This window comes from Thamnophis elegans, chromosome 1, assembly GCF_009769535.1.
Source record: "Thamnophis elegans isolate rThaEle1 chromosome 1, rThaEle1.pri, whole genome shotgun sequence".
In the NCBI taxonomy this organism is placed as follows: Eukaryota; Metazoa; Chordata; class Lepidosauria; order Squamata; family Colubridae; genus Thamnophis; species Thamnophis elegans.
In genome coordinates, this window is record NC_045541.1 from 76,634,238 (window position 1) to 76,661,993 (window position 27,756).

At 36.9% G+C, this 27,756-nt stretch overlaps 1 protein-coding gene across 2 annotated transcripts in view; it reads right to left on the bottom strand.

Annotated features, from left to right (window-relative positions):
- Positions 1–774: 774 nt before the first annotated feature.
- The window catches only part of SLC25A22 (solute carrier family 25 member 22), a 67,967-nt gene continuing 40,985 nt past the window's right edge, over positions 775–27,756 (bottom strand). For both annotated transcript variants that reach the window (XM_032221395.1, XM_032221403.1), the window contains exons 5-10: positions 21,807–21,897; positions 13,648–13,766; positions 9,613–9,787; positions 8,661–8,815; positions 6,173–6,248; positions 775–5,363 (exon numbers count right to left, since the gene is read on the bottom strand). In XM_032221395.1, coding sequence (XP_032077286.1) covers positions 5,210–5,363; positions 6,173–6,248; positions 8,661–8,815; positions 9,613–9,787; positions 13,648–13,766; positions 21,807–21,897 — 770 coding nt within the window. In that variant the 3' untranslated portion in view covers positions 775–5,209. The remainder of the gene's footprint in view (positions 5,364–6,172; positions 6,249–8,660; positions 8,816–9,612; positions 9,788–13,647; positions 13,767–21,806; positions 21,898–27,756) is intronic.

The following is a 27,756-nucleotide window of genomic DNA, read 5'->3' on the forward strand; positions in this document are numbered from 1 at the left end:
TTTTTGAAGCCCACCCCTGCCTGTAGATGCAGGTTATTCTGGACCAAAACTCTCTCTTCTTGACAACAGAACCATAAGCACTAAGCACTTGCAAAGGAGGATATGAGATTATGATAACATTTTCCCATCTAACATGGTGGGAAGACAAAGCTGCACAAGAAAAAAGATCATACTCTGCTATAATACAGTATATCTACTAGCTTTCAAAATTATACTGTTAAAATATGAAGTCTAAAATCTGACCTTCACTGATAAAGACTTTTGACAAAATGTTACATACAGGAGCTACTATGTATTTGTGAGGGGAATAAAAGCTAGAATTTCCTAATTTTAAAAAAAATCATGTTAAACGAAGGCCTGAGTTTTCAGAAAAGGCAATCGACAAATGTATCTTTTAATAAACATATATTTGATGCATGAGGGACTTTTAGCTTTAAATTCAGAAATAATTCCAGTGAGAGATCTACAGGATTGTATTATAAATGTCTTGGCTTGGCTTGGGACAAATTGTGTCAAAAAGAAGAAGCTAGATTTGGTTAATGGTTAGGAATATGGTCTACAGATAAGTCTACTGAAAATAACTGTTCAGAAAGGAATAATAGATTCTATGAAAAATAGCTCTTTATATAACCAACATCCCTAAGAATTATTTAAAGTACAGAAACTATCCCTATGTAAGAGATATTTTGTTGCTGTTACTCAATAAAAGTTCACTGATTTCTGTGAATCAGAATCATGCCTAATTAGATGAATCTGCTAATGTTTTATTTTTCCCAAGTTCTACAGTTATATTGTAATCATTAATTACAAATCATTGTAATTTTCACAGAATTTGCTTTTAAAATTTAGAGGACAAAGTGCATACGAGAAGAAAACCTGACACAAATGGGTTTTGATTGTATTTATTAATTTGCTTTGTTTATAAGATGGTTTTATCTGTATTTAAATGTTGCTTAATAATATTTTGTGGCAAAAAGTAATCATTGATAGATGGAAAGTATAGAATCAAATTTTACTATTTTGTTATCTTCAGCATTAAACCTTCCTAATGCAAAAGATTTCAGTAGACGCTCACAGAGTAAATAATGTATGCTCATTTTAGCTTACACAACAATTTACAGGAGAGTCTATCTCTAGTTTTACTTCAAAATATTTTGAAGTACTAACAAAATGAATACCCTTAAATGAGTATCTGGGCGGTAACTTTCATGAAATAGGCTTTAGTCAGAAGGACACAAAAGTCACCCTGTGATGCCCTTTCCCTGTTAATGTCACCCATTATATTGCTCAGGCTTAAGCTGAGATTTGTTAAGATATTAATAATGGCAGTTAATGTCAGATTTGCATTCACAGAAAAGGTCTGAAGTGAGAAGACTGTAGAGATATTTTTCTTGGAGGAAAATTATTGCAGCCTTCAAATCTCTTCTAGACACCTACCCACCTCCGCCAGCTTTTAAAATTATGTTTAATCCACAATGCCCATTTTAATTAAATAGCATTATATTTTTAGAACTTGAGAAGGGATCAGCAAATAGCCTACATTTGCTATTATCATGTTTAATGGTACTATTATTTAATCAACCAGAGTCCTTTTTGAGCTCTTATGCACAAGATCTAGAATACTTAAGCCGTATTTAGTAAATGAAACGTAGTACTGAAAATTTGTTGCTTCTCAGTTAGCATGCAGTGGCTAAGACATATTACCTGTTTAACCCACTTGTACCCTCTGAGTACAGACAAAAATGTGGTCAGAGACAATTTTAAAAATGACAACTAACCAGCACATGATTAGACCTAGGATTGAGCTTTATATTGATGTTACACTAGTGGGGAAGAATATAAAATGTGATATCATGTATTAGATAGCAAGTTTATGTAGACCAGAATGTATATATGCATTTTATGTTGTACACATTGTCTTCCATTGTATGTCCAAAGTAAAAGCAGAAAAAGCTCAAAATCACATCCACATTATTCAATTAAAAGCCCAACACCATTAACTTCTATTCAACCTCAGTCTAATATACACCAGTTCTCAATTTCCCTTCCTAATGATCATCACCATCCAAACTCTAGGTGGATATTGCTAGAGGCAGGGCCTACACAGTTTTCTTCTAAGGCAGTCCCCAACCCTACTATACCAAGAGGCCATTTTTAGATGTTCACTTCCAGCACATCTTTTTCCAAACAGACAATTAAGAGAGCTTTGACTTGCCAACAAGTTCCTGTGCTTTCATGCAAATATTGAAATACAGATTGATAAAGAGAAGCAATGGAAAGCTCACTGTATAAAAATAAAGAGGAGTTCACCTATGGACATCATCTTATTTTCATTGCAAATGTCATCCAGTGTTGGTCGTCACAGGCTAAATAGCACACAGCATCACACATTTAAAAATAATACAAGCAATTCATTGTCAGTTTAATCTTTTTGCTTTATCGAGATTATCCTAAATACAACTGTGTTACATGGAATGTGCAAAAGTCACCATAGGCTGCAAGAGGCCTGTCAAAGCTCTTGGACCTTAAGTAGAAAAACTCAAATCTGCTAAAACAAGACAAAAAACTTCCATAACTTAAAATATGCTTGAAGTCACATTGTGAGGGTTTCTTTTTAAAGTGAGCACTTGCAAGTAAACCTTTGGAAATCAAGAAACCTAAGAGACAGTCAATACCAAAGTGATTCACAATTTCCCTACAAGAAAAGAACCCAACTAACCATGGCTCCACGGAGCCCCAAGCCCCTTTGACAAACATTGACATTAATTACACTCCAATTAGATTGTCTCTGCAGCATAAGCATGCCTTAAAAATATTAGCGTTAAGTGTTACATTGCTAGATAATATGAAGTAGTGAAATAGTGACACCTTATTTTACTACATCTGGGACATGGTCAAGTTTTCCTTGCCCACAAATAGTGCTTTTTCTCCTTTTCTAGCAGTACTGCTGACCCACAACTCAGCAGGAAACCTGCCTGATAAAACATGCAGCTGCAATCTAGTGGCAATTTTATTAATCTGGCCCTAGTTGAGGTATAAATAATTTTCTTTATCCATGCTTTCACCCAAGCAAAGGTTTACTTGGAATTAAGATAGAATCTCAGACCGTTAATCTTATAGACACTATTGTAAAGGATATTAAACATTTAATTCTTTTTTTTAAAAATGACAATTATATTTTTAAAGTTTTCATATAACCAAATGTTAATTAAAATATGGATCTAAACTTTACTTATTAAAGTGCATCAACTAATGCTAATTTTGTGCTTCCTAAAAACCCACATTTTTGCGTAATTTCTGATATCAAAATATATTGTTGCAATGAATTCAAATATTATGTGCCATTATATTTCTTGGTTTAAAATGAAACCTTAAGGCGGTATTTTTGTTTTTGTTTTTGAAGTGATATCTAATTAGCTGGGTGAAAGAAATATTGCAAAAGAAGTTTTAAATCATGATTAAATGTTTATAAAAAAAACCTTAAAGTAAAGAAAAAATATGTGTCACAGGAAACAAATTATTAAATACAGCTTCTATTCTAAACCAGTCTTACCTGCCCCACAGTTATTTGACCATCTTCAATCCTACAACTAATTTTCCAAAACAGACATGGTTTTACACTGAATTTGAAAGAGCAAGTAGAAAAATTAATTGCATTTTAAAAAATCCTTATTATTCAAAAGATCTCATAAGGAATATGAACATAGTTAACATTCAGATTTGGAATCCAAGAAGATTTCTGAATAATGAAGACAGCTGTGATAAAAATTCTTTCTATAGAATGACATGAAGATACTAGCAACTAAAGCAATCTGCAGAGACAAGAAGTCCAAAATGCAAGCAAAAACATGCCAAAAATTGGATCTTCAGTCCCCTAAGACTAAAAGTGTTGTAATTTTTAAAGAGAAAATCTTTTGTTTTTTAAAAATTTGTCTCCCAATGTTGATATTCAAAAAGGATAATCAAAAAAAAGCAGCTGACTGAATTAACCAAAGCCAAGAACAAAAAAAGAAAGAGCCAATAACAGAATGACTTTTTCCACTGAAACAGCAAATGCAAGGGAAAAACAACGGAAAACCAGTTTAAAATGAGAACATAAATGCATGGATGACTTTATGAAAATAATAAATATGCAAACTTCCCCTTTACAATAAAAACTGGCATCTCAAAAATGCAATTTGTTGTTCAGGAGAAAAAATGATAATCTGCTGGTATATAGGTTAAACATCTTTGACTTTGGTGTGTCTAAAGAAACATACAAGGTTTTCCTTCCTCATGCTCTGTTCTCCACCTTTTTTGTAGCACTGACCAGCCACAAGAGAGTTCAGTTGCCTTTGGTCTTGCTATGGTCCCAAACAAAAATAAGGGAGCAATAAACACATTCTATACCCAAGTTAAAAGACACAGACATGTGAAACCCAGGATGGGGTGAAAAGTAGCATGGAGAGCAGCATCTTAGGCTGAAAGAGAAGAGTATTTATGTTACTAGACTAGAGTTTTATCCAGCATTAAAAAACAAACAAACCCTCAAATAATTTGGTTTCCCCCAACTGTCATGGCTCACAGGTAATTCATGAACCTGGACATTTCCAAAAGATGAGGTTTTAGAGGGCAAACGCACAGTTGTCCTGAGTACATTTTCCCGCATGGACCTATTATGAAGGTGATCATTTCATAAAATCAAAACATTAAGATGCAGCTTTCCCTTTCTTAATATTTAAAAGTTCATTAAGTCCAGCTAATTTGGAGAAGGAATGTTTAGGAGACTCATCTAAAAACAAATATTTTGATCTCAGTAATTGTCTGGGTCAAACTGACTTCCCTTTTATTGGGTACCAATCGATTCTTTTCCCCAGAGACTTAACCCCAAGAATAGAGGCATGGAAACACATTCTGTTCTTTTGCTCCTTCTTGAGTTGTTGGCAGTTCCAGAAAAGGGGAGAGGCAGCTCATCTTCCACTAGACAAGAGGAACAACAGGCCAGTTGGACAGTCTGTGTTAAGCAGTGTCTTTAAAATTGATAATTAAAAAACAGATATGACTATTTAGGTATCCCTCCTCAGGGCCATGTTGATATGAGGAAAAATAACTTTAGAGACAACATTCATTCCCACTATTACTGCTTGGAACCCTTTGTGCCGTTGCTCTGACATCACAATGACAAAAATACTATGATGAATTCCAATTGGATGAGAAGAAGGGTGAGAGGTTAATCCTGATGCCTTGGAAACATGTCGAGGAAGAATTCAGCAATGCCGATGAAATAGACAACTTGTGCAATACCAAAGAGTGGGGCAATGACCAAGGCTCTGCAATATGCCCCCTTAAAAAAGGCTAAGGGACCCTCATTACGCCAGATTTTCCTAGAAAAAGACACACAGAAAAGAGATGAAATCACTGCTGGCTTCAAATATTATCTTAAACCATGACTGGTTTTAATATGAGTTTGTTGAATACATTGCATTAATCCACAAAACATAGCTTACAAACCATACTGTCTGGAATTAGCAAACATGCCAAGCCAGTATCAGATCAACCATTTTACATATCAGGTTTACACACCTCCTCTGGGAAGAGGCCCAGAGGAGGAAGCACCTCTCTTGAACATGAGTCCACCTAGGTTTCAGGTCTGTCACCAACCATGAAATGGGGTAGGGTATGGGGATAACAATTGCAATCCAGAAGGAATTGAAAGGTTTCAGAAGTTCTGCTCTGGAGATAATCAGATATAGACCCCTTCAAGATGGCCTTCAGAGAGCCATTGGGTTTGTTACTATTGTACTGGCCTCCATGCTTGTAGCAAGAATTCTGCCTGAATTCTATTGCTGAGTTAGCCATTCAGCCTCTGTGGTTGCTAGTTCTTGGGGTTTAGCTTCTTGTGAGTGACACGGAGTATGGGGTGGTTAAGGATCACCATGGTAACCATGGATATGACCCAAATCATTGAGGTCTCAACAGACAACAAGGATAACAGCCTAAATCTGGACCAGTTGTAATGTGGAGGACATCACCATAGAGGTTGGTTCTTTTGTTGCCATAGTTGGATCATTCTATGATTGCTTGCTGAAGCAATAGCAAGTTTTATGCCAACCACTCTCAAGATACTATCCTTCCATTGCTAATCCTCTGTTAATTACTCCTTAACAACATCCTTCAGACAGAGATAATTTACCTGGCACAGTCTATTATCCCTGAATATGTGTCCTCATTGACTCCTCTCTGCAAGGACTGAAGTCTTGTCTTGATTACTGCAGAAATATATAGTGGTAAAGTTTATTATAATCAGTGCCTTAATTTGTGTCAAGTTATTTTTTGCAAGTTTTTCAATTGTTACAGATACTTTTATTCAATCAATCAAAGCTGTACTTGAAAAGATCTTATCAATTCTCACTCCAAGAACATATCAATATTTAATCTTGATTTAGAACATTCTTCTTAGAACTAATCATACATTATTTGACAAGGAGGAATTTGTGTGTGAATGACTGGGAGACAGAAGGAAGAGTTGAGCCTAGATATCCTCATGTAAATGCATCTCAGCCTGCAAAAGGAAAAGAGGAGTGGGAGCCATTTCAGAAGGGAACCTCCCTACTTCTCTGAAAAGTAAAAATAAAAGAAGGGGTAAGTAAGAGTTTCAGAACCTAACACTCAGAGGTTTTCAATGGAAAGAGATGTTGACAGCTTTTTGTTCACAGTTGTTTCTGAATCACAATAAAATACATAGGAAAAAAACCCTTGCCGAAGAAAATGAAACTAAGGTTAGGGTTAGGTTTACTTGGAGTAATGACTGAAAAAGCATTAATAGGGAATATTCTTAGCAGCTTTTTGTTCAGAGTTATTTGTGGACCACAGTAAAATACATGGGAAAATCCCATTGCCAAACAAAATGAATCTAAGTTAGGCTTAGAATTAGATTTAGGGTTAGTGTTTGGTCTGCTGGGAAACATGGCTAACAATTAACGTTAGGGATACATTCTTGGAGGTTTTCTAAGGAAAGCAATGTTGATAGCTTTTCATTTGGAGTTGTTTTTTGACCACAGTAAAATACATAGGAAAATCCCATTAGCAAGGAAAATGAATCTAGGGTTAATTCTTCTTGGAATAATGTCCAAAAAGTAATGATAGGGATAGATTCTTAGATGTTTTCTAAAGAAACAACATTGACAGATTTTCTTTCTGATTTGATTCTGAACCACGGTAAAATATATGGGAAAATTCCACTGCCAATGAAAGTACGGTCAGGGTTCGGTCTACTTGGAGTCATGACAAAAAATAATAATGCTAGGGATAGTTTTCTAGTGGTTTTCTAAGGAAAGTTGATAGTTCTGCGTTAGGAGTTGTTTGTGGCCTACAGTAAATTACATGGGAAAATTCCATTACCAAGGAAAATGAATCTAGGGTTAGAACTCATGGCAAAAAATTAATGCTAGGGGTGGATACTTATGGGTTTTCTAAGGAAAAGGATGTTGATAGCTTTTCTTTTGGAGTAGTTTGTGGACCAAACTAAAATACGTGGAAAAATCCCAATGCCAATAAAAATGAATCTCGGGTTAGGGTTAGGCCTACTTGAAGTCATGGCAGAAAAGTATTGTTAGGGAAATTGTATATTCTTAGTGATTTTCTAAGGAAAGTGATGGTGACAGCTTTTTGTTGCAATTTGTTTGTGGATCACAGTAAAATACATGGGAATTATTAATTGCCAATGAAAATGAAGCTACACGTACGGTTAGAGTTAGGTCTATTTGGAATCATGTCCCAAAACAATGTAGGCATAGATTCTTAGCCGTTTTCTAAGATCAGAGACTGCAAGAGCTTTTCATTTGGTGTTGTTTGTGGATTACAGTAAAATACAGTCAAAAATCTCTTTGCTAATCAAAATGAAAATAGGGTTAGGGTTCAGATTAGGTCTACATGGAGTCATGGCTGAATAGTATTGTTAATGATGTACTCTTAGAGATTTTCTAAGGGAAGAGATGTTGACAACTTTTCCTTTGGAATAGTTTGTGGATCCCAGCAAAATATATGGGAAAATTGCTTTTCCAAGGAAAATGAATTTAGGATTAGGGTTAGATCTAAAGTGTTAGTATTCATGGTTAGTATGTCTTTTCTGGCTTACATCAAAAGACTAACCATTTGTAATCTAAATTTTATTCAATAAACTGCGTCTGAACGGATGATTCCTGAGAAGTATAGACTTCAACATGTGTAAGCCAACTCCTTGAGAAATCTCTGATGCTTCAGAGGAAGTCATGTGGAGGCTTCAGATAGCCTGGAGTTAATCCTTTGTTCCACATGGATTGCCTTAGCTGGTTCTTTGCTTTTCTCGGGAATAGCGAGTATAAATTATCCCAATAATCTTGTCTTCATTAGCAAATGAAGATCAGAATTCTGCTGTGCTAATATACCAGACAGTGTTAACACAGCAGAATTCTGATGTTAATCTGCCAATAAGCACAAGGTTTTTCCAAATTTGCCTTTGATATGTGGAAGCCAATTTTGATTTAAAATATTCCAAACGCTTAGGGCTTATTTTAATTACAGTTTTTAAATGTTTGTATTACTGTTTTTGTTTTGGTTGTTTCTCTCAGTATCCATAGCCAGCAATGTTGATGGATCTTCCAGCCCCCGCACCCCCCAATGAATGCTATAAAAGTACTTACCATCACAAGGATTGACAGCTACGGCTGCTGTGCTGCCTGCCGCACATCCAGACAGGAAGGAGACATAGAAAGGAGCCTTGACATCAAGGCTCTTCTGCCCCAGTTTATTCAGGTTGGCAAACAGTGGAAAATAAATAATGGAAAATGGGACATCCCTACAAGAAGAGAGGCACACAATGACTGGGATTTTTGAAAAGCTGTTTCTTATAGTTTCTGTCCTATAATAGCACTAGTTGTCCACACACATGTTCATTATAACTATTTGATGTGTGCATTGAGAAAGTAATTCTGTTTCTCACTTTATACTTGCATTTAGCTCCATTAAGTTACTCCACAGAGCATCCCTGGCACATTTTTGGCCTTCCTGACTGAATGAAGACTCAAGCGAAGGTAATGCTGCTCATTTAGATCCGCCCTTTCCAGCCAAGTCCCTTCTTCTGTTCTAAAATATTTTCTTGCTTCCAATTTACATGCAAAGAAATCTTCTGAGACTAATCAAATCAGCAGCAGGCAGTAGCGATTCGTAACAATTTTAGAAATACCTCAGACATAATAAATACAACATTTCTGATAGAAACACATGATTTCTTTTGAACAGGGATAGAGCCAAGTCACTGTGCTCAAAGGAGCACAGGATCATTAGGACCTTTTACCTAAATACCAGTGGTGGGATTCCAATTTTTTTACCACTGGTTCTGTGAGCGTGGCTTGGTGGCCATGTCAGGGGAAGGATAATGTGAAAATCTCCATTCCTTTCAGATCAGCTGGGACTCAGGAGGCAGAGAATAGATGGGGCAGGGCCAGTCAGAGGTGGTATTTACCGGTTCTCCGAACTACTCAAAATTTCCGCTACGGGTTCTCCAGAACTGGTTAGAACCTGCTGAATACCACCTCTGCTAAATACACACATGCCACTGAAATGGTTGTGTGTGTGTCTAGAGAAAATGCCAACCTGAGCAACGTGGCTCCAAGTCCTTTATACAGTCCTGCAATGCCTTTGCTCCGAAGCAAATCTCTTGTGATTTGCATTGCTGTCATTCGCGTCTCTACCACTGACTCTGCAGCTCCAGTGCCGGTGGATGATGGGCTGAGCTGAGCTTGTCCTATCATTGACTTCTTCTGAGCAGCTGCAGAGAAACCAAAACAGCAAAACCACTTAGATTCTTCCATTTTAGTCTGAGGATGCAGCACAAGTGGAAACCACAACAGATGGTTAAGCTGTTAAAAAGGTATTCTTCTCTAAACTCAGAATAAATAGAGAAGAAGACACAAGAATTTTACTTGTCCCAAAGGTGCTTTTTCAAAAGGCAACCTTTCTGGTTAAGCAGAAAGTCCAGCTGTTTCTTGAAAAAGCACCTTTGGGACAAACTGGATGACTGAGAATCTCCATAGATATATAAGAATTTTACTTGTTCTTATTCAAAGACTACTTTGGTACATATTCTAAGGGTATGCTCATATAACTTTTTATTGGTTAGCTATTACCATTATGATGAACCAGGTTCCTGGAAAACCTATATTCGAAAGACCTAGAATCCTTCTATCTATGGAATTTTTTCTTCTACTGTATATAAGCTTGGACTGATATGAAAGAAGAATATCTATTCCGTGACCCGTCAAAAGCGCGGAGGACAAAATCGCGCTCGACGAAAGCGCGCATGTGACGTCATCACAGCGCGACGAAAAAAATTAAAAATTGAAATAAAATTAAAATTAAAGCAAGCCGATTCACATAAAGGCAAGGGTTAGGTTTAGGTTTAGGGTTAGGTTAAGGGTTAGGGTTAGGTTTAGAGCGTTAGCGTTAGGTTTAGCGTTAGGTTAAGGGTTAGCGTTAGGTTTAGCGTTACGTTAACGGTTAGGTTTAGAGTTAGATTTACGGTTAGATTTAGGGTTAGGTTTAGGGTTAGGTTTGGGGGGGTTAGGGTAAGGTTTTAGCTTTATTTTTACATTTTTCAATCACAGCGCGATGTTTTCGTCGCGCTGTGATGACGTCAAATGCGCACTTTCGTCGAGCGCGATTTTGTCCTCCGCGATTTTGTGGTGGAACCATCTATTCCTGAGACTTTATATATTGGTTTAATAAAACTGTCAATACTCAGCCTTTGAATTAGCTGGATAATATTATTGTATAGTTAATCCTCAACGTACAACCACAGATGTGTGATCAAAATTTTTGTCGAAGTTTGATCCAATTTTATGACAATCATGCGGTTGTTAAACAAATTAAGCTTCCCCAATGGTTATTTTTTTCTGGAAATAGGCAAAAAAAATCAGAAATCATGAACATGACTACAGGATGCAACATATGATCATGAATATGAGCCAGTTTCCAGATAATGTGAATTACAATCAAGTGACCGTGTGGGTATGTGTGTGAGACAGTCGTAACTGCAACTACATCTCATAAATCACTTTTTCCAAGGATATCATCACTGTGAATCATTGTTACACAAATGGTCGTATAGTCGAGGACTACCTTTATAAGGTCGAGGTTTAATTCATTATTTAAAAGTTGGATCATGCTGTTAAAATTAAAATTATATACTTTAGCAGCCTTGATACATTGTTTTCGTTGTTATTCAACTTCCCTCTCCTGTATAGTTAGATACAATGTAAGTGTAGATTTTTGTTTTTGTTTTTAGTGTTATTTCACATTTCTTGTTTAATTTTTTTCTTTTCCTTTTTGGGCAGTTACCTTTCTTTTTTCTTTACTTAGGTAGTTTAGAATTGCTTCCCCCCTTTTTTCCACTACATAGCTTTTTGTACAGTTTCATATTTAGCTCTTTGTATATATTTTACATAATAACTTACAATAGTCCTGCATTCATTACTAATATAGTTATAATTGTTACAGTTAAGATGCTGTTTAGGTTATACACAATATTATACTAGCAACTATGATTTTTAAAAAATAAAATAAATGTTAATATTTTTGAAGTGTATTAAAACCATATTTAAAAATAATAAATTAAGACTTCTGGGAAAGAAACAACAAACTGAAGATGTTAGCACAAAAAGTGGAGCCAACAACCACAGTGGAATGAAGAGCTAGACAGTCTCTTACAGATTTAGAACTCTGAAAAGTCAGGAAAGAGACAACTTGTACAAACAATAGTCAGTTCCTTTAAAAGGGCACTGGGTTTATATAATTCCTTTTCTAATCACTTCTGAAATTTGTTTCTTAACTGCTTCAGGAAAAGCAGATGCTTTTTAGGAAGCTTTGTATTGACAAATTTATGATCTTGTCAGACCAGAAAATTACCTTTAATCTCAATCTTAGTCCTGTAAAGATTTTACTTTTCCCTCTCTGAATTTTTGCTGTTATCAGCTGAGGGCACAAATCAGGGGCAGCCATTTTAATTTATGTTTAAGATCTACACCCTCTGCTTTTTCCCATTAACTACTCTCTTTGTAATCTTTCTGTTTGTTTGCCACAGAATAGGCTACATGAAGTCTTACAAAAGCTAGTGTATAGAGTTAAAATAGCTTCTGAGCAACCAAGATACTTATGTCAACCTTTGTTCTACAGTGACAATTTTCTGCAAATAATAATAATAATATTAAAAATAATCTGCATTAGCTTATTTGAACTGAAAAATGCAGAGACAGGAACAAAGGCAAATAAAAGTATAAAGAGATAATATAGTGTGGTGCTCATTCACAGCAGTCTAGCTTGACATAATGTCTATACTAGACTGAGGCTTTAGGAAATAAATGAACAGCATGGCTGACTCAGCTCCAACAATAGCAGTCATTTTTCATTCAACTCTATGTCCCACACTAACATCACTCCAGAAGGAAGCGGAAGTGGCTCCCACAAGCACTATGGATTGTTGGCTTGGGGACCCACAGCCCAACACTTGGAAGGTGTCCATTTGAAAATGAGGATCGTTCCTGAATCAGTAAAATTAACATTTAATATAGAAAGTGAAGTGTGTCCCACCATTTCAGAGTACACATATTCATCCTTTTCCTGCTCTACACACAGGTTGAGTACTGGGTTTTGTTTTGAAGTAGACCAGTCCGCAAGAAAAAAAAGTGTGTGTGTGTGTGTGTGTGTGTGTGTGTGTGTGTGAAGAACTAGAAGAGTTGCACATAAAACTTGCATAAGGAAAAACTAATACCCTCTAGGGCTTTGGAAGGCAACTGTACAAGTGAAGAAAAAGAGAAAAAGTTGAATAAAAGCATCAAGAGTGACTGATTCCTTGCGTGAGTTCTCCACTTTAATAATTTAAAATCACAATAAAGCTATTATTTTCCTGTCTTTTCTCCACTATTTAAATACTTAAAAAAGATCTAGTTTCATTTAAAAAGTTCTATACATGAGGTAAACCACCCATGTCTGGATAAAAAGAGAAAAGACTTCTCCATAAACAAACAGGAGGAACTGACATTATCATAGCTCTAATTTGTCAGACTCCAAATTTATTCCTACCCTTTATTATTGACTTCAACTAATAAAAATGGGGCTATTTAAGAATCTTTTTGACTCTTAATATAATCATCCATTTCTTATATTTATTTCCATTTGTTCGCTGTTTCTATCTTTAGTTTAATTATTTTAATTTTGGGGGGATTACTTATGCAGAAGTGGAATTGCACCATGGATGTTTTAATAACATTGTGATTGTAACCTGCTGAGTCTTTTATCAACTGCAATGGGTGAAAAAAAAGAATAACAATAATTCAGTGTTCCCAATCTGGCATCCTGTCATTATTTTATAGAAGTCCTCCTGTTATTTCCATGACTCCAGTCCTGACCATTTTCAGGATATGGTGGAAATTTAAGTCTAAATCGATGCCTAAAATGGTTGGTTTGGGAAAACTGCATCTTTCTCTTTGAAAAATCTGAAGTTGGGATAGCTTGCCTCAAGTCCCTCTACCCATGAAGGAGCTCTCTTAGCTTTCTCCCATTATTATGAATCTTTGGATACATTTTCTGTTATTACATGAACAAAGTAGAGAGAGAGAGAGAGAAATAAGGTACCAATTCGGCCTGCATCTTGTAGCTGGATTTTGAGCATCTCCATGGGAGTAGTGACAATCACCTGGCAGGTCCCTGCCCCACAACCGGCCAGCATCTCTTTCAGCAGCGTCAACTTGGCTCTGGCAAAAAGAAAGGGAAGAAAGAAAGAAGCACACAAGAAAATCAGCTAGGCAATCCAACCTCCCAGCATAATCTGATTTCAAGCAGCAGCAGCAGCAGCAACAGCAGCAACGACAACAACAAACCAGACAAGTTTTGTTCTTTCAGTAAAATGCCCAGTTTTTACTGCTAAGGAATCAAATGACAAACAAACTGCAGGGAATGAGAGTCATCAAACCTGTCCAGTTTGGTCTTCTTGATCATGAATTCAATGGCATATAAAATCAGAAGACTACTAGCTCAATAACACAGCACTGCAGTACAATTTTGAAAGACCAAAGGCTTTTTTTAATGAACAAAGACAGCACTCAGAAAAATGAAATATACCATCCTTGCTTTTATTTAAAGACAATTTCAATGCTGTTATTTTAAAACAAAAACTACAGCCAGATTTATCCAAGCACACTATTTGGCAAAACACTGAAGACACAGATAAATCAAAAATTTGGAGGCAAGGAAAAAAAAATCCAGGGGAATTAGTTACGTTAATCTGTAAAGCTAGATATCTCTTTAAGAGGTTGACAAGGATCCTGTTTTGGAAATAAAGTCACTGCAGTGCTAGGCAGTAAATCTCTCCCTTACAGTATTTTGGCTCTGCAGAAGTGTAATGCAAATCATAATCCTACATACAGCTGTCATCACCCTGATGACATTACAAAGTCAAAATGTAATAGGGGACTGTAGCCACAGGAGTATCATCACCATCAGAGCAAAGGAGGATAACAGGAAAGGAATTTGGTCTTCTTAGTCAGGCAACACTTTGAGAAAGAAGTAACTTTCAAGGAGGACAATGTAAGGGGGATGAAGGAGAAAAGCAACTGCATCATGGGTCTTCCCTTTAACCCTGAGGCATATTTGGCTTTAGGTTTTAGCCCTTTCCATCAAACTACAATCTACTGTTGTAGAAGTTTGCAATCTTAAAAGCCTCATAGGTAACTCCAAGAGTGCCTATAAAATTTGCCACCATATTGTATGATTTTCATGAGAGAAAATAAAAATTATTAAATACATGAGGATTAAATGAATTAAATATTAAACTACTTGTTTTCTACTACTGGGTACAAACAAATAGGAAGTTTCACATACTTTTGAAAACTTAGTGTAATATAAGTGATCAAATCTGAAACTCTTAGCCTGTATTACTAGGCAAAAGCAAAGCAGTTCACAGTGTTGGGAACAGAACAGGCTGAAATCCCATCATACTCAAGTCATCAAGAGGTTATCTTCAAAGCCAGAATTAAAAGAATATGCTACTTGATTAAAAAAAAAGCCCTCCCATACTCATGCCTCCTAGTAGAATTCAGAGACTTTCTGTTTTCTTCTTTTCAACATAATATTTAACTTCATGACCAGAAACATTTTATTATGTTAATATGATTTTTGTTAAAGGGACTTTTGACAAGGCATCCATGACCAATGACCAGCCTAATCAGAAAGAATGACCTGAAACAATGCTTTCACATTTTAATATGTACTCATTCTTTTGCATTTTTAATATATCTATTAGATGGTGGAAAATTTGAGAGGTGACCATTAAATCACTTTAGTTACACTGAATAAAGAGGATCAGGAAACATAGTTTAGGTAAGCCTAGCATAAATCACACAGAGATCCACAGTGGAACCTTCTTTCTGAGTGCACAGGCTGGCCTATTTCTGGCATTAAGGTTAATTTGTCACTTCTCAAGAGAATTCAGAGCAGCCAAGGATCTTGGCTACCAGCCACTAGCTAGAGCTGAAAATGAGGTGGTACATTGCCCTGTTATGTCTTCAAAGCCAACACCACATAGCTGAAGCTTAGCATCTGTGATCCATCAAAATCTTCCCCCTATTGGGAAGCCAGGAGTAGCATAACATTCATCCCCTTACCTAGAGGGACTGCCACTGCTTCAAGTTTCCTCTCCGGCTCAGAAAAATAGCTTCAGGCAACCACATGCAGCCAGTTCCTCAGTCTGCATGATTGCTGCTTAGGTCTGGAGTTCTCTCATCTGAGGAGATTATAGTTGTAAGGCTACAGCAGAGATGATCAAATCACTAAATATAGATTTCTCCTTCGAGAATATAGGAAGGAATTTTCACTGCACCCAAGTCACATTGGTACAAAAAGAAAACAGAGTTGGCAACATCCTTTTTAAGCCATTAAAGCAATCAATTCCCTCCTTGAATGGAATCAATTCTCTAAGGGACACAAAATAACTCTTAACTCCCTCATAGGTTTAGATTTTCTCTTGAATATCTGTTGAAAATTATTTTTGTGTGCTCAAAAACTGAGAAGTGGGCAATAGCTTCTTTAAAAATACTTTTACTCCTTTTATGATGAGCTACAATATTTTAAAAATGGAAGTTAGTTTGCCTCTTGCCTCCAAACCTTTTCCCCACATTGTTCACTGAAATGTGACTGAAATAATCTTAGTTTCTGGATCAAGATGTGCAGAAACTGGGTCACAGTCTGCTTGTGATATCTATTTTTGGTAAAATGTTGAGCTTCTCCTGATTAGTAGAAGGCTACTTTGGAAAGACTCTCCAGATACGTTGGAAAAGCAATTCCCAGCATTTCTAATTAGCTAGGCTGAAGTCATTCTGGAAGCTGCAGTTTGATGGATGCTACTTTGAAAAATACTGTTCTAAAGAATGCTGATAAGTAAAAGTTATCTAATTTTTGCAGTATAATCCTATCACCACAATCATCATTTATAATCGCTTTTCCACTAGAGGTACTCAAAAATGCATCATTCATTAACCAGAAATCCCTTAAATAAGCCTTTACAATTTAACAGTTTTAAGTAATTAAACTGAAGACCGATGGTAGACCATTAAAAAAAGATCATACCATATTTAGCAAAAAAAAAAAAATCACGACCCCATGAACATAATTACAGCTGCACTTAAACAAATTAAAATATTAATTTCAGTATTAACTGAAACAATTGAATTGGTTTTTAAAGTGATGAATAAAGAAAAGTTAGAGTTGATCTTCAGAATTTTCCACATTCCGTTAAACTACCACCCTTTCAGCAGAATTAATCTAAGCTGCTTTTACAACCTAGTAAAATGGACTTTGAATATGGGGGGATGGGATGGTAGTGGTTGCAGTTAGGTTTTTGAAAACATGGGTATTTCAGCAGAATGGTTGTTATAACATGGCTAGCCAATCAAAGAACATCTCTTTACCAGAAAGTGAATTGATGAAGAATGCTATGCCATTGAGAAACTAGGCATTGTTAACTTATAAGCACAAATTCTCTCTCATTTTTGTTTGTTAAGCAAAAGAGTATCACTTACAAGAAACATAAAAAGGAGGTATCCATTTCCCTGCTGATTAGGCTAGGATGCATAAAGAAACAGTGAACGCAACCATGCTTAATAGATAGGAATAGATAGAAAGGGAAGAAAGAAAGCTCAGCAAATATATTTGGACAACCTTAAACAGCAATGTGAAGGTCAAGATAAAAAGAATAAGATTATATTGCACCACAGGAAGGAGTCAATATTAATGAAGATAAAGTTCCTTTGGAAAAAGTAATACAAATAGTTCTCATTTAGTGACCACAACTGGACCGGAAACTTGGTTATTAAGTGAAGTAGTTGCTAACTGAAACCACAACTGTGCTTTCAATCTTACTTCCACTTTCCTTTGCTTTACAGACCTGCAAAGGTCACAAGTACAAGTCCTGCTCATAAATTTACCTTTTGATCACTGTTGTAATAGCAAACAAGTCACTAAACAAGGTAGTCACTAAACAAAGATTATAGTCAGAACATTTAAAAAAATTTGAAAACATTTACAAAAAAAAATTTTTTTTACTAACAATTTCTGAATCACAGTAGCCAATGGGACCAAATGATAGTGTATATATGCTCCAAAATCGCCTGTAGAAATTATGCAGTGCAATGCTAGATACTATTTTCAGACCCTTGCAAGTACATAGTTTTCCAACTACAAAGTCCTATAAATATTTGTTTAGATGCATGTTTCACAGCACTTGAGAAGATTTGCGCCTTTCAGAGGCCTTGACCATTCTTCTTTGCCCTCATGAAGTCCATCATCATTTGATATAAAATATAACTAACACCTTGAACTGGTTCACATCTGTTAGAGAGATTGGAGATACGCAGCATGTTTTGTTGAAGGTTGCCATAGGAACTGTAGTTAAACAATAATCAAACAACTCCTTCCAACGTCTTATTATAGGCTAATTTTACTATAAGCATATGATAATATGGTTGACAGTGGAACCAATTATTCTAGAGAAGTGCTTCCCTTCACTAAGGATATTTAGGCAGATATTGTGGATGGCTTAATGGAGATTTCCAAGAGATTCTAAAAAGAAAAAAATATATCCTGTATAATGAAATTAAGTCTCAGTTTACTAGGCTTACTTTATCCCAAATGGCAACTGAATTTTCCCACTTAGGATGGCCCCTGACTTGTTACACTTTTAATCAGATCTTTTAGGGTATTTTTACTCTTCTTGTGGTTATTTATCATTTGTGGTTGTTTGTAAGTCACAGTGCTTGGGAGACAGTCAAAATGTAAGTAGGGATAAACGGTAGTTAAAAATAATTAATAGGGTAATAGTTCTCAGAATAACAATCCGCAAGTTCAAAAATTAATGCAGCACATACATTACAGTGCACACTATGCAGACAAATAAAAGAATTAATTATGGTCAGGGAATACCAAGGTGTAAAAGTCTATGAGGTATCTCTCCATTTGTATCATTATGGCACTGTTTGTACAACATGCTTAAGCAGGTTAGTCATTAACCGGTTAACTTTATTGACACTGGTTCTAGCAGCACATGATGACATGCCACTCACTTTGTGGACTAAGAGTCCCCACCAGCAGGCCTCCCACTCCACCTCCCTTCAACAATGTTCTGTGCTGATCATCATCCCTCCCCTCTCCAAACACAGCCCCAGAGATAGAAGGCAAGATTCCCCAGGGAATACAAAAAAAAAACTTCCCACATTCTTCCATGCTTTTGAAACTGGTGCGTTGAGGGTACTAAAATGCGGACACCAAGAATAACATGATGTGCACTTGAAACAATTCTATATCTGATCTTGAAATGGAAAAACATAGCTCTGGATTCTTCAAAACTTGTGTGCTATAGTGCTGAAAAATCATTAAAATTCCAGCTCAAGTACCATCTGGGTGTTGTTCGTTGTTGTTGTTTTTTTTGCTATCTCTGCAATCACTCATTTGCAAAAGCAGCACATGTATTAATATATTTACCAAACTGAGGGACATGCAAATATATATTCTTAACACTTAAGGTTGACACCAGAACCAATTTCATTCTATTGGTTTCATTTTTATTGGTACTTCCAACACAAATATATCTATGGTGCTATAAAACTGTCTTTGGGACCAGATGTATAAAGCAGGTAAAACCAGTCCCACTAATCTGGTACTGCTATTATCAACAAATCATTTAACAACCATAACATGCTAATTATGTATTTCAAGAAATGCATTTCTATTCATTCCACATGGAATTTGACTCTGAAGCCCATTGCATCCTTAGAAGTTAGAATCTGTTACCCCCAAGGTCAACCCACAGTCATAATTGAGAATGCACATAGGAAACATATGAAAGCAGATATACTACTGAATTTGATAATCCTAGCTTAAGTTGTTGCTTAAACAAACAAAAATGCTGACGTTACGTATGCAACCCTCTGAAAAAAATAAAATTCCTGTAGCTGCTTTATAGTAATCAGTGTTTCAGATGAAAAGGGACCCTGAATGTTTGCATGATTAAACTGGTAATATTTATTCAAGCTGCCAGCCCCCTTCTGCAGGGAAACAATATTCATTTTCTACATTAACCATTAAAATTCAGATAAACTGATTTTGATAGGGAAAATATCTTGGGAGAAAGCATTGACTAAATCCCTCTTTTTGCCAAGATCTAACTCAGGAGCATGGCTGACTGGGGTATTCTGGGAATTGAAGTCCACAGATGTTAAAGTTGACAAGGTTGACACACTTCTGATCTAATTAAACCCCACTTCTACCCTATCCAATTGGCCGCATATTGGATATCATGAAAAGGTATCGTGTGCTCCGTTTCCTTTCTCCCAGGAATTGTAAAGACAAAGGAACAGGCACTAATCAAAGTCACAATATTGTCAGGCCTGCAATTATATTCCTTTTAGAATTTTGGCCTGCCACACTTTCTCTTATTTCATTATGCTGTTTCTTTAATATAGTTGATGGGAAGGGGGAATAGACAGGAGTGAGATTGTGGAATGTATTGTTTTCATTCTTTACTAGAAGCCAAGGTCATCCTTTGTCTTTGCACCAGTACACCTGACTGGAAGAAGCTGGGTGTGGATGCCAGCGTGGAAGAAGAAGATTGGACCATGTGATGGATTGTGGATGTGGGGACAAGATCATGAACATTTAACTGGGTGGAATTCTGATGTCATTTCCAGTATTGGGATTCCATAGCACAATGCCAACATGCCTGTCTTATTAAATTGGAACTTTAAGGATAGCTCTGCCTTAGACTCTGATTTAATTCTGCATGATATTTGGAACGCTGACAAATATCTTTAGAGAAGGTATATGATAACATACAGAGACACAATCTACTACATGCCGTAAAAAAAACCCCAGTTTAGTTCAGTCTATTAAACACAGTATTTTTAGCAGCCGAAATTCGTGATGGAAATAAGCGACCCTCTGGGGACTGGCTTTCACTTTCATTTTTCACATGCATCATTCTCATCAGCTATCAGAATGACATCTTACAGTTATGAAAACATTTTGTCCAATCCAAAGTTAAAGCAAGAAGAACTGCATGTTTCTATTAATTGAGCAATTCGCTTTGATCATCAACAAGATAAGTGTAAGTAAAAAGGATAGTTATAAAAGGAGGGGGGGCTTCTTTGGATTGTAACATATGGGGAAATGAGGAGGGTCTATTTTCCCTAATTTCTCTATTCCAAATCTTGGTGCTGATATCAGATTTCTTTCAGAGAATAGCAACTACTGCAGGGGGAGATATTCAAAAGACTGTAGGGTGTATATGCATGAAGAAGAGTTAAACCCTGCCCCCAACTATGATTTCTAAGAAGAAAACAAACAAAAAGTGTACATTTGCATTTTGATTTATTTACTTAGCCTAAAAAGTCATAAAAGGGAGAAAGCTTCCAAGTTCCCCCAAAGATCTCAAAAATTATATTTCTAGTAGGTGGAGTTAAATACGTAACTACAGGCAATGTTATTCAAATATCAACCAAACATAATGACTTAATTGCCCAAGAAAGGGTTTCCCTATTATGATAACAATTATCTTGTGATTTTAAACTCCATGTCTAGATTTCAATACTATATTTTTTGGTCAATTCTGTATTATTTTCTTCTTTTTCTTTCTTCTATAGGAAAATGTGTTTTTGGCAGTTAGTCAAATAATTTGGATATCTGAATCTAATCCCATATTTTGTCATAAAACTATGACGATGTGAGGTTCACATGGCTTCCAAGTTGGCCTTGTTGCCTTGCTATACTGCTTAAAGCATTTTGGTGAACTAGAAACTGCATTTTTTCACATTATCTGCAAATTAAGGATGTTGTCTTAATATAGAAGCTGAAATTTTATTAAGCTATAAGATGCATACAACAAGTTAGTCTTCATTTACTTTTAGAACACCCAAGTGGTAAGTAATAACCATTCCTGCCCTGGAATAAGGAGGACATCATATTTTGATAGTGTACCAAATAGGGCATGTCAAAAGCTGATAGTTTGTCTCAGTTCCAAAAATATACAAATTGCCTGTTCTGGAGTTGTATCCATTTCTATATTGTGAGCACAATAAAGCAACTGAACCCTATAGGAGCAAAACCAACAAAGATGTTAATCTTTAACTCTTCTGTCAACTATAATGGGAGAAAATATACAACAATGGGGTAACAGTGACATATTCCAGCTTAATCCTCCAATTTTTGTTGGAAATCCTTATGTGCAGTATGCCCCACATTTCACTTACCCATCTTTGGCCAAATGGTGCCTAAAGAAATCATTGGCAGCTAACTTGATGGCTTTTTCTGGAGTCACAAGTGTTAGATTCACTGCAGCCCCTGGATAAAAAAAGAAGAAAACACAGAGCTTAGTGATTTAAGGGATTTTAAAGCATCTTTGCACGGTGACAATCAATTGGGCTCAAAACAAAAAGTGAATCCTAGGAGTGGTATCTACACACAGGAAAAGTTGTGTTATATGATTGGCAGCCAGCAAATAATGACAATAGTATTGCCACTTATCTTCTTTCTTATATTGTGTGGTAACTGTGCTACATAAAGACAGTTCTACATACATACAGCTAAACTGCAAAGGAATTTTGTTAGCACCCTTTTTAAAGAGAAAGTACAATTCTTTCCCATCAGCTGTGGTTAATCCTTGGACAAAATAGGACAGTTGTCCCCAGAGCCATATATATTAGAATCCAATTGCTGTTGCAAACTTCACTGGCAAAAGAAACAGTGTTCTTCATTAGATAAAGCCAGAAATAGCCAGTGAGAATTCCAGAAACATTTATCTTGGCCCCGTTTGTTTGTTTGAATATACAAAATAGGTCAGCTTTGTCACCACATGTTAAAAGGACCTGTTACAGTATTCCTTTCAAAACATTTTGACTCAGTCCAAAATCCAGGCATGTTAATAGTAGATTCCTCCAATCTCCTTAAGAGGGGTGAGTACAAACTGGAAAAACTAGTTTAAATCTTATTTATTATGTATTTGCTTAGGTGCCCTAGGCAAGCCACCTCCAACAACTTACACTCCGGAAGACAGGGTTAAGCTACAGAGGGATCTCAACAGGCTTGAATATTGGGCACTATCTAGCAAAATGAAATTCAATGATAAAAAAGTAAGGTTCTACATTTAGGCAAGAAAAACAAAATGCACAGGTACAGTATATGTGGTACCTTGCTCAATAGTTGTAACTGTGAAAGGGATCTTGGAGTCCTAGTGGACAACCATTTAAATATGAGCCAGCAGTGTGCAGCAGCTGCCAAAAAAGCCAACACAGTTCTAGGCTGCATAAACAGAGGGATAGAATCTAGATCACGTGAAGTGTTAATATCACTTTATAAGGCCTTGGTAATGCCACACTTGGAATACTGCATTCAGTTTTAGTCGCCACGGTGTAAAAAAAAGATGTGGAGACTCTAGAAAGAGTGCAAAGAAGAGCAACAAAGATGATTAGGGGACTGGAGGCTAAAACATATGAAGAACGGTTGCAGGAACTGGGTATGTTCAGTTTAATGAAAATAAGGACTAGGGGAGACATGATAACAGTGTTCCAATATCTCATGGGCTGCCACAAAGAAGAGGAAATCAAGCTATTCTCCAAAGCACCTGAGGGCAGGGCAAGAAGCAATGGGTGAAAACTAATCAAGGAGAGAAGCAAACAAGAACTAAGGAGAACTTTCCTGACAGTTAGAACAATTAATCAGTGGAACAACTTGCCTCCAGAAGTTGTGAATGCTCCAACACTGGAAATTTTTAAGAAGATATTGGATAACCATTTGTTTGAAGTGGTGTAGGGTTTCCTGCCTAAGCAGGGGGTTGGACTAGAAGACCTCCAAAGTCCCATCCAACTCTGTTATTTTGTATTCAGTCATCTCTTTCAGATAATGCTTAGGTCCTCCTTTAAAAAGGTGTTTTAGGGACTGTCAATATCATGCATATTAAGGCTCACATATTTTTATTCCTCAGGAAACTCCACATACATATTTATATTTATCAGTAACATTTTCCTATCAATGCAAGTCGACTTTCCTTTTGCCCGACACTTGTTTTTTCTGAGTGAAATCTTGTTCAGGGGAAATTCTCTTTGCAGGAAAATGCACCAAAGTGCCACTTTTAGCCAGTCCTGCTCCCTGGCATGTAGACCGCCTTTGACAGGGATATGGGAAAGAGGGATTCTATTATATATACTATAGAAAACCTAAGAATAAATCCCAGGGCTACAGAGAAGATCCCAAGCTGTGCCTGGCTCAGGGAGGACAAAGGAAAGGGGTATTACTAATGCTAGGGTGACCCACTTTACTGAAATCACTCAGAGAAGAGAGTCCAGCATCTGCCAAGCCTTCTTTGTCTTTGGAACATTTTAACCTTTCATCTGCTCCCTATCCAACTATTTCACAAAGGGCCATAATAACTAAATGGGAAGCTGGCATTTTGCAAAGCAACTGTTGTCTCTAACGCAATTGTGATTTAGAAAAAGACAGCCGCTTCCGTTGACAAATTGGCTATACAACTAAGAACTACATGCAACATTCATTCTTTTACTAGCCCTTCCCCTTCCCCAACAAGCCCATGCTAATGCTTCTAATTAAAATAAATATGATTACATAATCTTTCTTGGCATATACAACAGGACCATGAAGCACGGTTTTCTCTCTATTACTGAGTCAACCCAAAGAAAATTCAACTGGTGGTTAGTACATTTTAACAACGAATTATTAAGAGCTCTGCATAATCTAAAAACCTGCATGCTCCTGTACTTAACACCACTGAATGCTGTCCAGTGTCATTTTTTGAAAGATGAGCAGCCATATACTGTAGCCTTGATAAATAAATAATACCACAAGCTTCTTACTTTATGGAATGTTTGTTGTATGGGTAGAAATATCAGTTTCTACCAAAAATTAAATCAAATTAAATCACTACTAGAATACAGAAGTGTTTAGTGGGATAAAGACAAAAGTACAAGTTGTTAGAAATCTCAAAGATGTCCCAGGGTTGTCAAGTAATGACAAATCATTATATTATAGTGTTATCTATTCTGATTCTTCTGCTTCCATCATTAAGCTAAGACCACCAAGGATGACCCTCAAGAGAAAGTGCAATGCACCAAACAGATGTTTTTAAAATATTTACCTACAAATTTAGACACTTCAATGTTTAAGTATGAATGAGCTCTGCTCTCTCAGCAATAGCACTTAGACTTATATACCATTTCACAGTGCTTTTTACAGCCCTCTCTAAACAATTTACAGAGTCAGCATATTGCCCCCAACAATCTGGCTCCTCTTTTTACTGACCTCGGAAGGATGGAAGGCTGAGTAACTTTGAGCTGGTCAGAATCGAACTACTGGCAGTCAACAGAGTTAGCCTGCATTATTGCATTCTAACTATTGTGCCACCAATGCCATTTATCCACAGTGAACTGGCATTAAAACTATTCTCCTGCAATGAGTATAGACCAATTTTGCTGTAGAGGAAGGAGTGGGGATACAAATAACAATCTGCCCCAAGAGTGAAAAGGGGCTGGTGTTTTGCTTCCCAAGCCCCCGTGGCCAGGCAAGTATGCAGTTTTCTAGTTGACATAGTTTGCATCATCATGAAATGTATGTGTGGGAAGGGGACAAGATTATGCCAATTTTTGCCTCTATTTGCATTTTTCAAGGTAAGAAAAACAAAACGAAAATCCTAAACAAAGCTAGCGTCCCCTTTATATCAAAACGATCTGACATTGACTGTCTTATGCTGCAAGCTCCTGGATGGCACTTTGGGAGAGCACAAAATAGATCAATACATGTGTACTGAATGGAAGAAAAGTTCACTTTGTTCCCAGTGGCTAGAAATGGTTTGCCCATTTCATTACAAATCCAGGGATGAGGAGGAGGTTATTCTTAGTAAGACGGCTGCCTGTCTTGCACGGTCTGCTTTGCAGCAGTTTTGTGCTATGGAAACAACTTGGCAAAGACTGTTTTTTGGCTGGTTCCCAATCCAAAAGGAAAGAAGGAGAAGAAGCTGAGAGCTGAGCAGGCTGGTGGGAAATTTCGTGCAATTATTATTCATAATTTGGTCCAAACGGATGACCTGGCAGTCTCTGAGCTGCTGTTCAGAAATAGCATTATTTGTATTTGTATTTGTATTTATTTGTCTTGTATGCCGCCCACTCCCGAAGGACTCCGGGCGGCTCACAATAGACAAGGGAAGGGGGAAGACTAGACAAAGACAACACTTTAAAAACAAAACCGCAACATTCACAATTTCCGCGGGGCTGGAAGTTTCACAGGCCCCCCAGCCTGCTGGAGCAGCCAGGACTTGGTGGCTTTGCGGAAAGCCGGGAGGGTCGTAAGGGTCCGGATCTCGACAGGGAGATCATTCCAGAGGGCTGGAGCTGCAACAGAGAAGGCTCTCCCCCGGAGGGGTTGCCAGCCGACATTGGCTGGCGGATGGAATCCGGAGGAGACCTAACCTGTGAGATCTGATCGGTCTATGGATGGTGCATAAGAGGCTACAAAGGAATCCAGCATTTTTCTAACAAGGAAGGAAGTTTTCAGTTTTTACTTTTCTGGATTTTCCACCCTTACAAGAGAAGACCCCATTCAAGCCTTCTTGTTTGTATTCCTGTGAGCTTATAGGCAATACAGGTAGTCCTTGACTTAGAAAAGTTCATTTAGTGACCGTTCAAAGTTACAACATGACTGATAAAAGTAACTTATGACCATTTTTCACAGTTACAACCTTTGCAGCAGCCCCCATGATCATGTGATCAAAATTCAGACGCTTGGCAACTGGTTCATACTTATGACCGTTGCTGTGTCCCAAGGTCATGTAATCACCTTTTGACAAGCAAAATTAATGGGGAAGCCAGATTCACTTAATAACCATGTGGTCAACTTATCAATTGCAGTGATTCACTTAACAACTGTGGCAAAAAAAGGTTGTAAAATGGGGCAAAAATCATTTAACAAATGTCTCACTTAACAACAGAAATTTCAGGCTCAACTGTGGTTTTAAGTGGAGGTCTGTCTGTACTTGATTTACGACAGTTTTGACCAAATTTTCTGCTGCTAGGCAATGTGGTTGTTAAGTGAGCCATACATGACTTTATGACCTTTTTTGCCATAGTTGTGAAATTGTTAAGTGAATCATGCAGTTATTAAACAAATCCAACCTCCCCCGTTGACTTTGCTTGTTGGAAGCCAGCTGGGACGGTGACAAATGGTGATCACACAATCCAGAGATGCTGAAATTGTCATAAATACATGCCTGTTGCCAAGCACCCAAATGTTGATCATATGATCATGGGGATGCTGTGATGGTTGTGAGTGTGAGGACTGGTTGTAAGTTACTTTTTTCAGAGCTATTGTAAAGTTCAAATGGCTGCTGAACATGTGGTTGTAAGTCAAAGGCAACCTGTACTTTTTACTCTCAATTAGTTGCTTCACTGCCCTGATCATAAATACTCAACATAGAGAGTAACAACTGCTCTGAATATTCAACTGTCATTAAAAATAAGTATTCACTCTATGCACCAGCCCTCCGGGTAGTTTAAAAAAAGTTTGACATAACCATCAGATACTTCTAATGCTGCCACTCCCCGTTTTCCTTTTCTGAGAAGCTACAAAAAAGTTGTTGCAGCATTGTTTCAAAGATCATTAAAACAGGACAGGGATTTATGTCATCAAATCTGAAAAGTAACTTTATCTGTGCTCTCCAATGCTGCAGAGTAAGCTATGGTACTCTGGTATGCTGCATAACCTCTTCCGAGAAACCAATAAAAATGTTTACTCTTGCAAATCTTTAGTGCTATAAACTAAATGAGATTCCAATTGTAGCTACACCCTTCTCATTACAGAAATTACTTCAAGGTTTATAGCTGTTAGAACTGAAACCAAGTGCCTCTAATCTTAGACTATACCGTTAAATGAAGGTGTGTCAAGATAGACAGAAGGTAAATTAGCTAATGTAATACGGATAATATTTTTCTTCTGCTCAGTACATTTAAATGTCTTTTTGTCCCTGCTAGCTTTAACAGATGTATGGTAAGTAGATCAGCAAGCAGAGGGATGAGAAAATGTTCATTTACCAGATTTTAGCTTCTCGTGAGATTGTAAAAAGTCACAAGTTTTTATCCAGAAAAAAAACCCATCTCCAGCATTTCTAACAACAATTAGTTCAGGAACTTGCTGTTTCTC